We start from the raw sequence: 16,125 nt of genomic DNA on the forward strand, positions 1-16,125 counted from the left end.
ACACTCCAGGTGTTGTGAAACTACAAGTCCCACCATACCCTTCCAGCAATAAGCTGCTGTATATTGGCAAAGCATGCTGGGACTTGTAGTTTCACAACATCTGGAGTGTCACAGGTTAGCCAACACTGCACTAGTATGTTTTTTTGGGAGTGTGGGAGGAAACCCACACTAACACGGGGAGAACATACAAACTCCACACAGATAAGGTCATGGCCGGGAATCGAACTCATGACCCCAGTGCTGCAGTACATGTTTAAAAAAATGATGCTAGCACAATAGTTTGATATTCTTGTCAATCAGTGCTCCTTGTGTACAGGACATGAGCCTACAGAGAGCTCATGGTGAATGCGCTTTCTGATATAGGTCTATTATGATGTGTCGTCAGTGTGAAAATCCCATGATTAATGGTAAGATTGCAAGACAAAGTCAGGTCTGGTAACCGCAGTGTCATTAAGCTCAGTGATGATCAGTCTCCATTTATTTACAAATCGTTCTTACGTTATGAGCCTCATCCCAGTTAGTCTTTGTCAAAATAAGAACTAAAGTACATTTTTATTCATTTATGTAACATGACAGTTATATGAAAGGGCAGGTGAGATACTGTATACCAGCTTTACATCTGATGTAGCTCTGAATATAGATGAGAAGAGACCTCTACAGACAGAAATTGGTATTACAAGCCACTAATTCCATGGACTGTCGCATCTATTAAAGTGTGTCCCAGTCATTTTATTATCATATATCCTGCGATTTTACCAACTACTCTTTGTGTGTGTGACTATGTAGAAAGCACCCTGTAATGCAGGATTATTCAACCTGTGACTCTCAAGCTATTGGGGAACTAACAGTCCCAGCATGCCTTGTCATCCTGAGCTGGCAGGACATTCTGGAACTTTTCTGGAAAAGACACATGTTGTCTACTTCTGCTCTCGTGTGTGTGTATTCCTTATATCACTCGATGTTTAATAAATAGTCACTCTAATTTTTTTTTGGGGGGGGGGGGTATATTTTTTTATTCCTCGCTAATACAGTAAACTTATTTTGAACTCAATGTAACGTGATGCAATACCACATGACGACCTCTTAAACCCTATTAACTGTTGCCTCTATCCCTCGACGTTGTCGTCTCTCGCTCTGTGTTAATCAAGAGCGGTCATTTTGAACAGATTCACGCTTATACACCGGAGTGTGTATAATTTTGTTTTGTTTTTGTACATAGAGCAATAATATGTGACAGTGAAACCTCCCGATATCCCGCCAAATCCTTCAGAGGCAGGCGCGGGAGCTGGAGCGTGAAAGGCTGTTGGCTGTAATCCAGAGCATGCGCTCCTAGAACAAAACCCAGTCTTAATATAGCCCTGTCCTTGGGATCTGCTGAGCAGCCGGCATGCCGCAGAGCATCTCCCAGACTGCTTTTATAAGGCCAGATCGGTCACACTCGGTGCACCAGATCTGCTGTACAGTGCCTCTCTACTTAATGCTGTACAGTGCCTCTCTAATGCACTCACCCGCAGTTTTACACTTCATCTACTTATTGCAGAATATACAATTGCTACTCCGTCACGGTTGGCTAATAATGTGAAGACAGAACTTTATACATTCCTTTTAAATGTCCTTTTGTAGATGAAAGCAGGCTACCATTCTGTTGTCAGCCATTGTCTGCAAAAGATGACTACAGTCATTCCGAGGGTTTACTGAACGACACTGCACATAGAGGCATCGCTATTACACAACTGGGCCTGTTGTAAATCCGAATCGCTATACACAGTACTATGTCATGCAACTAATACAGGCAAAGGGGACCTTCAGTATTCTCCAGGTTTCACTCTTTTGTTGCTCTTGAATATGACAGATAAGCACGGTGGCTCAGTGGTTAGCACTTCTGCCTCACAGCACTGAGGTCATGAGTTCAATTCCCGACAATGGCCTTATCTGTGAGGAGTTTGTATGTTCTCCCCGTGTTTGTGTGGGTTTCCTCTGGGTGCTCCGGTTTCCTCCCACACTCCACAAACATACTGGTAGGTTAATTGGCTGCTAACATTGACCCTAGTCTGTGTGTGTGTGTTAGGGAATTTAGACTCCAATGGGGCAGGGACTGATGTGAGTGAGTTCTCTGTACAGCGCTGCGAAATTAGTGGCGCTATATAAATAAATTATGATAATGATAAGCTTATCAGCGCATAAGCGTATCAAAAATCAACTAAATTACAAAGACAATATTGTCTGGAAGCGGAGTTCCCCTTTAATAAGTTCTGCCTTTGAATGTCTTAGATATGAAACTATGATGTGAATGAGTTCTCTGTACAGCGCTGCGGAATTAGTGGCGCTATATAAATGATGATGATGATGCTGCATAGAGTGAAGGCTGTTAGTGCTGGATGCTTACTACACAAATGGTCAGGCATTGGTCAGGACAAGGCATAGTCACAACCTCAAAACTACAGCCTTATTTTCAGGTAAAATCGGTAACACCAAATTGAGGGAAGTTGGCAAATAATAACTATGATTGTGCTGACCTCTCCCCTTATCTCACTTCTTCAGGCGCCGATAGATTCATGGATGATATCGCTCGTATGATTGGTTACCGTCCGTTCCCTTGGATGAAGTGGTGCTGGTCTGTGATTACACCGTTTGTCTGCATGGTAAGACATTGTGTTCCTTTGAAATGTAACTAGGAGCTTACACCTTCTTGGGTATAATTGTATGGACACTTCTAGATCTCATCCATGCTTGTTACTCAGCCCATACGTACGAGAGATCAGTACAGTATCAGTCACTATATAATAGGGGCCATAAGGCAGGTTCCTCTACCACTGGTGATCCTGGCACCTCTATTATATTAGAGGTTTCTAATATTGCTGATGTCTTCTAACAGCTGCTTCACCCGACTTCCTGAGCTCCTGCGTCCCCGCAAGGCCACCCGTCATAGCCAACAGCTGCCAGAGTATACCAGGCCTAATGTGGACTGTATGCTTGACAACATAGTATTATATCTAAATTACATTAAGCTAAATATTCATTCTACCATTCATCTAGTCCAGGCCTGGCCAACCGGTGGCTCTCCAGATGCTGTGAAACTACATGTCCCAGCATGCCCCGCCAGCTATCGTCTGGTTGTCTACTGGCAAAGCATGCTGGGGCTTGTAGTTTCACAACACCTGGAGAGCCACAGGTTGGCCATGCCTGGTCTAGTCATATTATTGTAATTTAGTTTTTACTATCAAGGCGATTTCAGCGGCTTAAGCTGCAGAGATGACGTTGGCCAGTTTAGTTGCATTTAATCAAATTAGGCTGACATTTTATTATGTATGGTCAAGCAGATGCCCTTCATGTTCCATTAAAAATCTGATGCAGTTGTATTGATCATGCCAGCAGGTGAGACGCATTGGCGAGTGGATTGTGTCGTCAGTCGACCGGAAAAAGGACGTTTCATAGATCTAGTCCAATCCACTAGCCATTGGCTGGTGCTTTGCCATTGGGCATAACGAAAAACAGATAGCTTAGACGGTCTCATCTAAGCAGCACGAGAGGCTGAATGTATACAGTTAGGCCTATGTATAACTCCTATAAGAAAGTCCCATGTACACAACACTTTCCTTCAAGTTTACGCTTTGCCTACTCACAATGGAGGCTGCTATTTTGTAGGATGAGACAATATTCATGAACCCTATTAATGTACTAGGACAGTGTTGGGCTAACCTGTGACACTCCAGGTGTTGTGAAACTACAAGTCCCAGCATACCCTTCCAGCAATAAGCTGCTATCTATTGGCAAAGCATGCTGGGACTTGTAGTTTCACAACACCTGGAGTGTCACAGGTTAGCCAACACTGTGCTAGGAACCAGTGATGTCCGAGGCATGAAGCGCCTTGTGTTGCCTCCGCTACGTGCCGGTGACAGGACCGCTGTAAGACACATTAATGAAATGCTGCACGATCTTCCAGTGATGTGACCCTTTCAGTCTTGATATTGACAATCAGCTATAGTTCTGCTGTAGTGGAAAATATATCGGTAGGTTTTAGCTGATGACCCACGTTCTGCTTCGCAGGCCATATTTATCTTCAACCTAGTGAACTACAAGCCTCTGACCTACAACAAGACCTACACCTACCCCTGGTGGGGAGAAGCCATTGGCTGGTGCTTTGCTATGTTATCCATGCTGTGCGTTCCGGTGACCTTCCTCTATAAAATCACACGTGCCAAGGGGACACTGAAAGAAGTAAGTGTCCTGACCTCTCCTTGCGTTTGCGATATAATTGCTTGTTTTATGTATTACCAACTACTGTATAGTCATTGTTTGTCTTTTCATTATGTTTCCCTGAAAATATGAGAGATGTCTGCGGTTAGAATACAGGAATAGGCAACATTTGGCTTGGGTGGGGTACGGAATAATGATGGTGATTATTCCGACAAGACTTATCCTGACTCGTTCACAACGAAGGGCTCCTTCCCAACCAAACTCCAGGACGACTGATGTGCCAACCGACCGCAAGGCATCGCGATGAATGAAGAAGCCGGCGGGAGTCGATGACGTCGCTGGCGACCGCAACGCTGTGATTGGTGCTGTTAAGGGAGTAATGTAAGTATGCGGCCATGGACAATGTACTTTAAAAAGTGTTGTACATTATCCACGCCCACATACTTACATTACCCCCTAACAGCACCGATCACAGCGTAGCGGTCGCCAGCGACGTAATCGACTCCCGCCGGCTTCTTCATTCATCGCGATGCCTTGCGGTCGGTTGGCACATCAGTCGTCCTGGAGCCTGGTCGGGAAGGAGCCCTTCGGTGTGAACGCGTCGGGAGAAGTCTTGTCGGGGTAATCAGCATCGATTTGACTTAACTATGGGCTCTATGTACTAAAGTATATAGAGCTCCATTGGTCCACTTGGGAAGCAAAGAAGGGTTATATGTAATTATTACATACAAAGCAGATTTGTTAAAAAATTACGCAGATCTCAGGTGGTGGAGAATTTTTAGTGCATGCATGTTTATAATTAATCATTACCATGTGCCCACAAATGCACCTTCACTACTCCTTGGAAATTATTTAATCTTGGTTTTGAATGCGGGGTAGCCCTTAATCAGCCCATCCCCTACCATCCGAAGGAGCTAAATATTGCACTGCGGCAGATGCCACCATCTTGGTTAAGGGCGTTCCCATAAAGAAGAAACATTTGAGTGACATCACAAGACGACTTTTCCATAAATGACCTTTAGTGTTAATGTTTGCCCTCAGATCGCTCTACATCCCCTCCATGTGTCTAATGACCCTGTTGATATTTACTTACAGCGTTGGCAGCGTTTGACTGAACCCGTCTGGGGAGCTCATCACTTGGAGTACATGGCTCCCGATGCCGACGTCAAGAGCTTGACCAGCCTGAGCCCTGTGTCGGATAATAAAATCATCATCTTCGAGAGTGTTATGTGAAGTGAGCGTCCACCACCTGCGATCCTCTGACGTCCCTATCTCCATCTTCCCACCGATTTTAGAATAGACACTAATGTCCCAATGCATACATCTTACTGCTGAAGAAGACTTGAAGCCATTGTCCCACTTCCTATGTAGCATCTTCTACGGTGGAGGAAACATGAAGAATTTACGGTGGTAGGATCTCCCTATCTCCTAAATATGGTCCATATCCAAGAAGATTTGTGAATGTGAATGTACAGACCAAAATTGTAATAACTATTTTAATCATTACTAAGTTTCAAAGCAGAAGGCAACGGAACACCAGTATCAGTGTTTTGCCAATTAAGTGTTTCATCAGTGTTGCAAAATAGGGAGAATGCGATGGTAAAAATGTGGGTAGGTAGTTCAAATTCTCTTTCCCCACATCATTATGGTTTTATGTCTACTACCCGAATAGTACATAGAAACCAAGGTTGTATTTACAATTGGTGGTGTCGCCCTCAACACAATTTATGGTGTTACTGGAGATGTTGGCAGGGCGACTAGTATACATTATTGTGGCTAGTTCTCTAGGAAGTGTAGGCAACTAGCTACTTTGTCTAATTGTAAATACAGTACCACATGTGGGCTAATGGACAATCTCACCCAACCAACGTCACTCCAATTCCTTTCTCCAATAGTTTGCTTAGAACATTAACTCTAGATAGCCTTAATGAAGGATATGCACAAGGCTGGAAGAATGCAAAGGGAATACTGATGCCAAAATGAATCATGTGGGATACAGTGAACAGATATCATTGAGCGAACAGCAGATTTGCTGTTTAGGGGGTTTTTGCCAAATGCTTTTGGGATATCAAAATAAATCCATGTCTTCCTTTTATTACCTACCAGGAACACTCATCCCAAAATATATTGTTGAAAACAAATAGCAGGACAGGCTATTGGCACTGCAGTGCATGCCGATGTAATAAGTAACACTTGTGTTTTGGAAGGATCTGTGTGACTGCTCCGCTTGTGGAAGCCAGCGGTCAACGAGAAGTCACATGGTGAATTTAAAAACACTAGCGCTGACAGGATTATAACCCCAAACGGTGTCAGCATCACCTAGTACTGTCGTGTTTGTATCCCTCAACCCCTGCAGTAAAGCGGGTTACATTGGTCAGGTCTTTTCACTTGGCGCATTTGTAAAAAAAAAAACAGATGTACTGCAGACAACGGCAAAAGCTGAATTTGCACTTTTTTTTTCATTTTTTTTTATCAGTATATGTGTACATGTGTGTTGTTAGTACAGGTGATCCCCCCGAGGAAGCCACCAGTATTGACAGACGTGTATAACACTAAATCGCTGCTCGTTCTATTATCTGTCCCTGCTGAGGAGGGAGGTGTCTGCTGCTATTGGCACTGCTGTGATGAGTGTCCATTTTGTGCCTCTAGAAACGGTGAAATCTATGCATCAGCCAATACACAATTCAGTGTGTTTTGGAGTCCATCCATTTTCCCGCTTACATAAACTCTAGGCTTTTTTTTTTTCAGTCAGGCATTGTTCAAACAATGTGGGCCCAAAACTGCATCAAAGACCGGGTGGGTCTGAAGGGGAACATAGACTGAAAACTTAATACATCCCATTAACCAAAGCCCCACATTTTGACATGTCTGGGACAGCAAACCTAAGTGTGTGAAGATTAATTTATGGTAATGCTTCCAAAATCCTGGCATTGACTAATAATATGCTGTGGTGCATGATGGGAAGGCGTCTCATGAGGTGATGCGTTAGATTCAATGAGACATTTCCCATACTAACATGCCCATAGCATTAATTGATTGATGTCATTAGTCTTTTCTGGGATTTACTGATAGACAAACTACACAAATACCCCTAAATCATGCCGTTTTAATTATGTGAACTAATAATGGACTGGAGCCATTGGTGCTTCCCGTCCCAGCAACCTTTAGCAGCAGAATTATTACGCTCATGAGCTTTTAAAAGATGCAAATTTCTAATTTTGTTATAAATATTTTTGTGCCGCAGAAAAACAATGTAATTTTTATTTTTGGGGTGAAAAACTAAAAAAAACAAAAAATGTGTATAGAGAAAAGTTTTTAAGAAAAAAAAAAAAAAGTTGGAAATAATTGCTATATTTTGTGACTATGTGAAAGACGAGAGACCCAGTGTTACTTGTGTGTAATGGTTTTTACTCTGTATTTTGTAATCATTCTGATACAGTTGACGGCAATGAACGCGTGTCTCAAAGAAGAGGGGGCGGATCTACCAAAAATTCTAAAAGGTAAAAATGGAGGCGTTGCCCATAGCAACCAATCAGATTCTGGCGTTGATTTATCTTGCACATTCTAGAGATTGATAGCTAGAATCTGATTGGTTGATATGAGCAAAACCTCCACTCTTTAGAACGTTTGATAGACCTGTCCCTAGGATTTATTTGCTGACATGACGCAGTATGCTGAGAGGTGCAGTAACTTGTGCCCCTTTAGCTTTGGGGAAACATCTTGGCAATGAAGGGAGGACAGTATGGGGCAGACTGGCACTTCAAAAGTTCTAGCCACACCCCTGGGGTGTGGTCACGCCCCAATATAACCTGACCACGCCCCCTGTCCCGATGCCAGATTCCCAAATTTTGGGAGCTTTGCTTTAACTGTAAGTTGTTCATTAGTAACAGCTGGAGAGCTCCAATGTATAAATACAAATCAGTGCAAATCCCACAAAAATGTGTATGTTAAAGTAATAAAGTGTATATATTTTATTACAAACAGTTGTAGATAGTGTAAGAGGTGCTGCTACAAGTACAAGCAACGGCGTCACGACACTAGTGAAATGACCTTTTAGCACAACCACGGTGAAAAACGTGAAGAAAAGACACTTTACTCCTGGTTCACCTTCCTCAGAACTCACTTGAATTTGCTTATTTTTCTTCCTATTTTCCATTAACGTGCACCTGTCACCTACTCACCGAAGAGGCAGCCATTTTGTGTGCTGAAGCAATATGCCTGAGAATACAGCCATTGAAATCAGTATCTGTATATCAGTGCACAATTGCTGATTTCAATGTATTCATTTTAATTAAAGAGTTCAAGGGGTAGATTTGCTAAAACTTCTAAAAAGGAGGTGTTGCCCATAGCAGCCAATCAAATCCTAGCTACCATGTACCGAGCACATTTTAGAAAATGAGAGCTAGAATCTGATTGGTTGCTGTGGGCAACACCTCCACAGGTGAAGTTTTAGTAAATCTATCTCCAAGTCTCTAAGACCTTCATACTATTAATACATAATAACTGAAGAAGGTCATAGCATAGGCATTGCAGACCTTATTTTACTACTTCTTTCTTGTTAGTTTTGGCATCTATTTATCTATGTTCGGATGGATCTGCCTTTCTCGTGTAAAATACAAACAAATATAACTAAACAGATCTACAAAACATGCTTTAATATCACATATTCTCCTTTAGATAGTACTACATATAAACAGCTGATACTCAACATTATAGTTGGTTATCCTGAATCCCTCATTGACCTTAGAACACTATGGTTGTCACTACAGCAACAAAGATATATATGTATTGCCTTTTTATATTGCTGAATAGTATGAACCTATTTCTAGCTATTTAGGAATCCACAGACACCAGATTCAACTATGAATTCTAATGTCACACCCTACATGTGAATAACTGCCATTTTAGACACTGATCAAAGTAAACACTATGGGGCAGATATAAATCTAATATTTCTAGCCCCACCTACCTTTACTGACTGTGCCAATGCATTTCAAAGTATACACAGAATGTACATGTTAGTATCGTAGAATGTATATGTAATGAGTATTTAGAAGAAATGTGCAGACTAAGTATGTCTTATAGTTCTTGTCTACTTTACTGGGTAATAATTGCTTTGGATAATGCCGAGTTAGTTAGTTACTTAATCTTTTTATGATCATCTCTGTGAATATTTTGCGTATTGGTTAACTTTTCCCATTACCCAAATCCTTTTCTATACTAATTTATAATCCAGGATTTTGTATCATCTTGGTTTTAACTTGTTGCAACTATCTCCTCAAATGGGAGGGAGGGGGCTGGTGGTGAAGGTTGGGGTCATTGCTTCTCGGTCCTCTACCCTTTCTAAAATATACAGGAAACCTGGATTGATAAGTGATGCCCAAGTTCTAGGACAATTAGTTTGCTTTGTAACGAAGCTTTCGGATGATAGCCTTAACTCTCTACCCAAGTTCTCGAAACCATTGATCATTAGTCCAGGGAGAGGAAGTCTTCATCAAGCACCTTGTGTATTGTTTCTGTAAATATATATATATATATATTATTTTTTTTTGTGTTAAGATGCGCTTGTTTGGAATCCATTTTTTTCTGTGAAATATGTTTTATTTTGTTGATTTCCTCTTCTACTTAATCCCAAGCCTTGGACAATTTCCAGCTAGCATCCTTGAATATTGTTTTATTCACCAGCAAACTTGGAATGTGTCAGATAAGACTGAATTTTGAGCAATGGAACCATTGTACATTTGGAGCCATCGCAAGGCGATAAAACATGGACGCCAGCGGAGTGGCCATTTTTCATGTATTTTTCAGTATTGTGAACTGTTCGGTTTTTAAGGACTCCGGATGTATTCTAGGAATGCTGGCCAGATACAGTGCATCCCTGTTGTTCAGTACATTACTGTGTAATGTTTTTAGAAGAAGGGGTTAAGTAGAGCTTAGGGCTGGGTGGACAAAGACTCCCGTTATGGCCCTGTCAATAGATGTCACTTTAAGATTTTCCCTCAGCTGAACCACAGTCCTTTAAGAATTGGTTGTCATCTCTTGGACTATTTATATTGCAATATATGATCAAAATGTTGTTAAAATCAAGATGACTTTTGTTTTCATATTTGGTTGGTATGTAGAAATAATGTAATATACATTAGTAATCACCTTAAAAAGGAATATTGCCGTTTAATTATTTCACGTGAACATTCTACAGACTGACCTACTTAACGCCATAGTAACAGATTTTGAGTTAAATCTGCTTTTGATTCTATTGTTCTTAAAAACGAATGAAGACATATGTTTATAAGGTCTTATGGTGATACCATTAAAAAGTTATGTAATTAACATAATTTCAGATCTAGCTCCACCTTTGTAAGCTGCAATGTACAAGTTATTTACTAACATTCAAACGTACAAATTTGCTCAAGAACTGCAGCTATCAATCAGCAATTAGCTTGTATCTGCTTTTGTGCTTAGATGAGAAAGCAAATGTTTGGCCACTATGGTTTTAGTGCAGATTTGCGCGGTTGAGTAATATATTACGGCTCATAGTGCGGAATCCTGTTGGTGGCCTGTTAGCGTGGTTGGAGGACTGAAGCTGGTAGTACATTTACGGATACCCCCCAATGCTGATTAAACTGATTTTGATTGGATCATTCTCGGGCATTGCCTTTATGTTAGGCCGCACATGTGGCAGTATTGGCCTGATATCACCAGTGCGGTCAACATGATTTGCACTAGACCAACCAAAACTGTTTGCTGATTGGTTGCTGGACATTTGCACTCGTAAGTAGCTCTCAGCGTGTTCACTTTAAGGAAATGACTGTAAAACGCCATTATTCTTTAGATAAATGCGGGAGCCTTGGTCATCCTGTCAGCAGGGAGATACTCCATGTTGGTGGGATTCCATAAAGTTTATATTATTTACTAACTGGCTGCTCCCATATCAGAATGACCTCCGCTTTGTTAATTGTACCAGTAAGAAGCTATGTGTTCCATGTACGATACATCTGTGTTTTCCTCATCCGAGGGCTAGTTTTAGTAAAGCGCTGCTAAGCCATACAGTCAGTTACAGCCCATGACGACGGATGGGTTGTAAGGTGCCTTAGACCTTAGCACTTAGTAGACATGACCCCTAAGTGTATAGTTAGCTGCCCTCCACCTGTACTCTGTGGGACCCCCCACTGAGCCAATTACTGTACAGTCCCATTGGATGTCCCAATGAGCGTTCTCACAGTCTTCCTGTAGGAGCTGTATAACATACCTCTGTAATATATCACCAGGAGATCCATGCTTTTGCACTGTGATTGTCTGCTAAATAAATTCACTGAATATGGCAATAATAACAATAATAAAAGACTTGATTTTTGGAAAAAAAAAGTTTTTTTTGTGATTCTTTTTCTTTCTATTATTCAAATTATGTGTTTGTTAATTGCAATGAAGGTGGTGGAAAATCCTGATGGGTGAAGGCATTTATTATTATAATTTATATACAATAGTGCTAATCATATTTCCCAGCACTGTACAGAGGGTATGTAATAATTGACATCAGTCCCTGCCCCATTGGAGCTTACAGTCTAAATTCCCTACCACACGCACACAATAGGGTGCAGTGTGTTTTTGGACTGTTGGGGAAAACCAGAGCACCCAAGGGAAACTTATGTGAGTTTTGGAAGAACATACAAACTCCACACAAACATGGAGGTATATTTACTAAGCTGCGGGTTTGAAAAAGTGGGGATGTTGCCTATAGCAACCAATCAGATTCTAGCTGTCATTTATTTAGTACATTCTACAAAATGACAGCTAGAATCTGATTGGTTGCTATAGGCAACATCTCCACTTTTTCAAACCCACAGTTTAGTAAATCTAGCCCAGGGTCTTGGTTGGAATCGAACCCATGACCCCAAAGTTGTGAGGCAGTGATGCTTACCACTGTGCTCCTCATTTAGCTAGAATGAGAATCACATTAGCAGTTAATGTGTTTTTTAAGTGTTAATGTGTTATGAATATTTCTATATGTATGAAAACGGAATGTTTGAATAAGCCCTTATAGGAAACTAATATACATAGCAGCTTGATTTGTTTCTGATATTACGTAGACCATGAAACATTGCATGATGATGTGCACCAGTTGGTTACCTGTCAGCCATTTTGTGCAGGCAGCCTATCACTTCACGAGGAACTAGTGACATCACTGAGTACTTATGAATATTTTTTCATCATATTTAGTTTATCGTTTTACTCAAAAACAAACACAAAAGCAAATACCAAAGAACAACACGTGGCATAAATGTGAACGTAACTGGGTGCCTGGGAGAATCATACAGATATAAGACTGAGCCCATTTGGACCAGATTCTCAAAACTTATACTAGAATTTCTAATAATTAATAATATGTAGGTGATGAGTATTATTATTACCATTTATTTATATAGCGCCACTAATTCTGCAGCGCTGTACAGAGAACTCACATCAGTCCCTGCCTCATTGGAGATTACAGTCTAAAATTCCCTAACATACACAGACAGACTAGGGTCAATTAACCTACCAGTATGTTTTTGGAGTGTGGGAGGAAACCGGCGCACCTGGAGGAAACCCACGCAAACACGAGGAGAACATACAAACTCCTCACAGATAAGGCCATGGTTGGGAATCGAACTCATGACCCCAGTGCTGTAAGGCAGAAATGCTAACCACTTAGCCACCATGAGTATCTGATTATATGCTAGACAATTACTTATCTTATGCACAGTATCCACACATTCTAAGGGCGATATCCGATGGGAGTGCTTGACTGTGATTTTCCTGAGCTATACAGTATATATTGGCAAACCATTTGATCCAGTGGTGTTTGAAATGAAGGGGGGACAACAAGAACCATTACGTGCTGGAAATCCTGCATTAAACATTAAATACTGTATTCAACTCGTCAAAGATTCATATTTAGTTACTATACAAAGTATATGCTGGACGTAATTGTCTGGTTACACGATCTATCCAGTTTTCAGTATATGTTTCTTTGTATATTAAATCACATAATCACATAATACATTTTATTCTATTAAAGGAAATTACACATTGATTTCAAATACTGTTAAGTTTCGGTTTCCAAATAGTGTAGGTGTTCGATTTATCAGCTGTTATTCCCCCCTAAAAGCTCTGATACAGAGGTTTCCAAGTTCAGTCCTCAAGCACAGTGGTCTAGTGGTTAGCACTTCTGCCTTACAGTCATGTGAGTTCAATTCCCAACCATGGCCTTATCTGTGTGGAGTTTGTATGTTCTCCATGGGTTTGCTCCGGTTTCCTCCCACACTCCAAAAACATACTGGTAGATTAATTGGCTGCTATCTAAATTGACCCTAGTCTGGGTGTATGTTAGGGAATTTAGACTAAGCTCCAATGGGGCAGGGACTGATGTGAATGAGTTCTTTGTACAACGCTGCAAAATTAGTGGCACTATATAAATAACTGATGATGAAGGGCTCCCAACTGGTGGGATAATTACTGACCTGCCAAATAGGTCAACTCCCCTATGCATGCTTGAAGAAATCCTGAATACATGACCTGTTGGAAGCCCTTGAGGACTGAACTTGGCCACCCCTGCTGTAATACAACTACAAACTAAATTAAAAAAAACAGGGTAGATTCAATCTGATTGTTTTACCTTATGTCCTGAAATGAAACTCTACTCTAGGGAGCTAAGAATTGTAAATGTGAGTGGAGTTAGTCAGCCATAACTAGCTATCACATGTAAACATTTATACAAGGAATACATCAGTGCATAGAGCAAAAACGAGCACGCACATAGCGAGAGATTCAATTTAGCGCTATGGAATGTCCAGGGAGACAGATTGCGCTGATGTTATGTCAGGAATCTCTGCTCATTTTTTTCTCCCACCCCCTAGAGGAGCACAGAAAAAAGCAGGGATTCACATCGCCAGCAATTCCCCCCATGGATGGAAATCAAGACTTAGCAATATGTCAAATTGTAAAACTTATAGTTTTTTATTATTATTTTTGACAATGTTGCTTTAAGTACATAAAACCATCCTGGGGGGGGGGGGGAATTCTAAGACCAAAACTGCAAGTTGCACTGTCAACTAATGGAAAGGTAATCCAAGTGCTTATGCAGTGTAAGAAATGGTTGTTCCAAGTCATCTGCATATTTTAAACAGTATTGGTCACCCAGAGGGCACCTGATGTTGGTCATTAGTCACCCAATATTAGTCATTTACCAAAGACAATTCTAGAGGCGTATAATGAGTTATGAATAGTTACAAATTTCCATGCGCTCACAGTATGAAGAATACATATATTTCCAGTTATAAACTGAGTTTTGTACTAAGAATACAGTGAGAGATATCCGCTGTATTTTATTCAAAACATGACCCTGGGCTACCAAGAGGAATTCGGGGCCCCGGTACAACAAATTCATGGGGCCCTCCTTATAGTTGAGCATGGCAAAAAATCTTAAACCCCTGCTCACCGGCGATGCAAAAGTGGCTGTGGGTGTGTTAATACGATTGGGGCGCGGCTATGCATCATTGGGTCGTAGCTAGCAGGTGAAAAACACTAGGCCACCCTCCTACAGAAAAAAAAGCCTGCATTGTTCCAGCACTAATGATTTTCAGCACATCTAGCACCATAGTGTAGTATATAAAGAGTTAACAATCTTGGCCTGCCCCTTACATTGGGCAGAATAGTCAACAAAAATTGGGATTGTCCCACTAGAATCACAACATTTCACAAACTGTCTTGCTCTCTTCTACCTGTCCTTGTCACTTTCACCACCTGTGGCTGCTGGTTTCTTTAGTTGCGGCTTGTCTGGATCCTGGAATGTTGGGGGCCCTATTTGGAAAAAAGTGGGTACATTTAGAAAATTCAAACCAGCCCCGGCGTTAAATCAATAGCACCCACGAGTGATAATTAGGCCTTTCTCCAGCCCCAACATTAAAATAATGGTATTTCCATTTAATAAATGAACCTATTTCCCTCCCTACAAACAGCCTCAGCAATAAATTAAAAGTATTTACATTTCATAAATATACCTATTTTCCCGCGACCATCACGGCCATTTAATAATTCATAGTCACATTTAATAAAGAGACCTCATTCTTCCCAAACTCAGCCCCAGTACATTGGCACAAGGCCCCTGTTCCATCACACACATTACTGTGCCCCTTCATCACCACACTGTGCCCCTTTTGATCACACTGAGCCCTCCATGCTGCTTTCCCCCCTTCACCTGACCCCCTTCATCACACTGCCATGCTACTTCCCCCCGTTTTTCAATCCCACTGTGCCATGCTGCCCCCCCGTTTTTCAATCACACTGTGCCATGCTGTCCCCCCCCCCCCCCCGTTTTTCAATCACACTGTGCCATGCTGCTCCCCCATTTTTCACCAACGAACGGGGCGTAGCCACCCCCCACCACCACTGTGGTTCATAGAATGTTCACATCAGTGTCACAATTAACATCAGAGTCACACTCAACAGGCTGAACAGGAGCTGAATTCTGCCAGGGTCCGACAAGTCAACATTGAAGAAGAGACCATTACGAGGAACCAAAAAAGTGCCAAAACTGAGAGTCAGGACCAGAACCTTTAATCAGATAATCAGACAAGCGGGAATCCATAGACAACAGTAGCAGGACACAGATACATGTTCAATGACCTACAGGTGAGAATCAGAGACCAGTAACAGCATAATCTGGTGTATATAGCAGCCCTCTGAGTCAAATTATATTCGATTCCCCCAAGACTTACAACACAAAGTCTCTGGAACTCCAACTGGGAAAGCAAAGACCAAAACAAGTGAAGTCATTCAGGTAAAAACATGAACTACAGATAATTAGACAGACATAGAGGTAAACCCAATAAAAGAACATATACAGGACTAGGGTCTAGGTGGAAAAAGAAGCCAGAGACAGAAATAGGTTAA

At 41.4% G+C, this 16,125-nt stretch overlaps 2 protein-coding genes across 2 annotated transcripts in view; one reads left to right on the top strand and one right to left on the bottom strand.

The window, feature by feature from the left end:
- The window catches only part of SLC6A8 (solute carrier family 6 member 8), a 53,534-nt gene extending 45,356 nt beyond the window's left edge, over window positions 1-8,178 (top strand). The window contains exons 11-13 of the mRNA XM_075184968.1: window positions 2,542-2,642; window positions 4,048-4,218; window positions 5,293-8,178. Of these exons, the coding sequence (XP_075041069.1) occupies window positions 2,542-2,642; window positions 4,048-4,218; window positions 5,293-5,430 (410 nt within the window). The 3' untranslated portion in view covers window positions 5,431-8,178. The remainder of the gene's footprint in view (window positions 1-2,541; window positions 2,643-4,047; window positions 4,219-5,292) is intronic.
- Window positions 8,179-14,979: 6,801 nt separating this feature from the next.
- The window catches only part of BCAP31 (B cell receptor associated protein 31), a 65,574-nt gene continuing 64,428 nt past the window's right edge, over window positions 14,980-16,125 (bottom strand). The window contains exon 8 of the mRNA XM_075184966.1: window positions 14,980-15,033. Coding sequence (XP_075041067.1) covers window positions 14,995-15,033 — 39 coding nt within the window. The 3' untranslated portion in view covers window positions 14,980-14,994. The remainder of the gene's footprint in view (window positions 15,034-16,125) is intronic.

This window comes from Mixophyes fleayi, chromosome 9 (genome assembly GCF_038048845.1).
Source record: "Mixophyes fleayi isolate aMixFle1 chromosome 9, aMixFle1.hap1, whole genome shotgun sequence".
Taxonomy (NCBI): Eukaryota; Metazoa; Chordata; class Amphibia; order Anura; family Limnodynastidae; genus Mixophyes; species Mixophyes fleayi.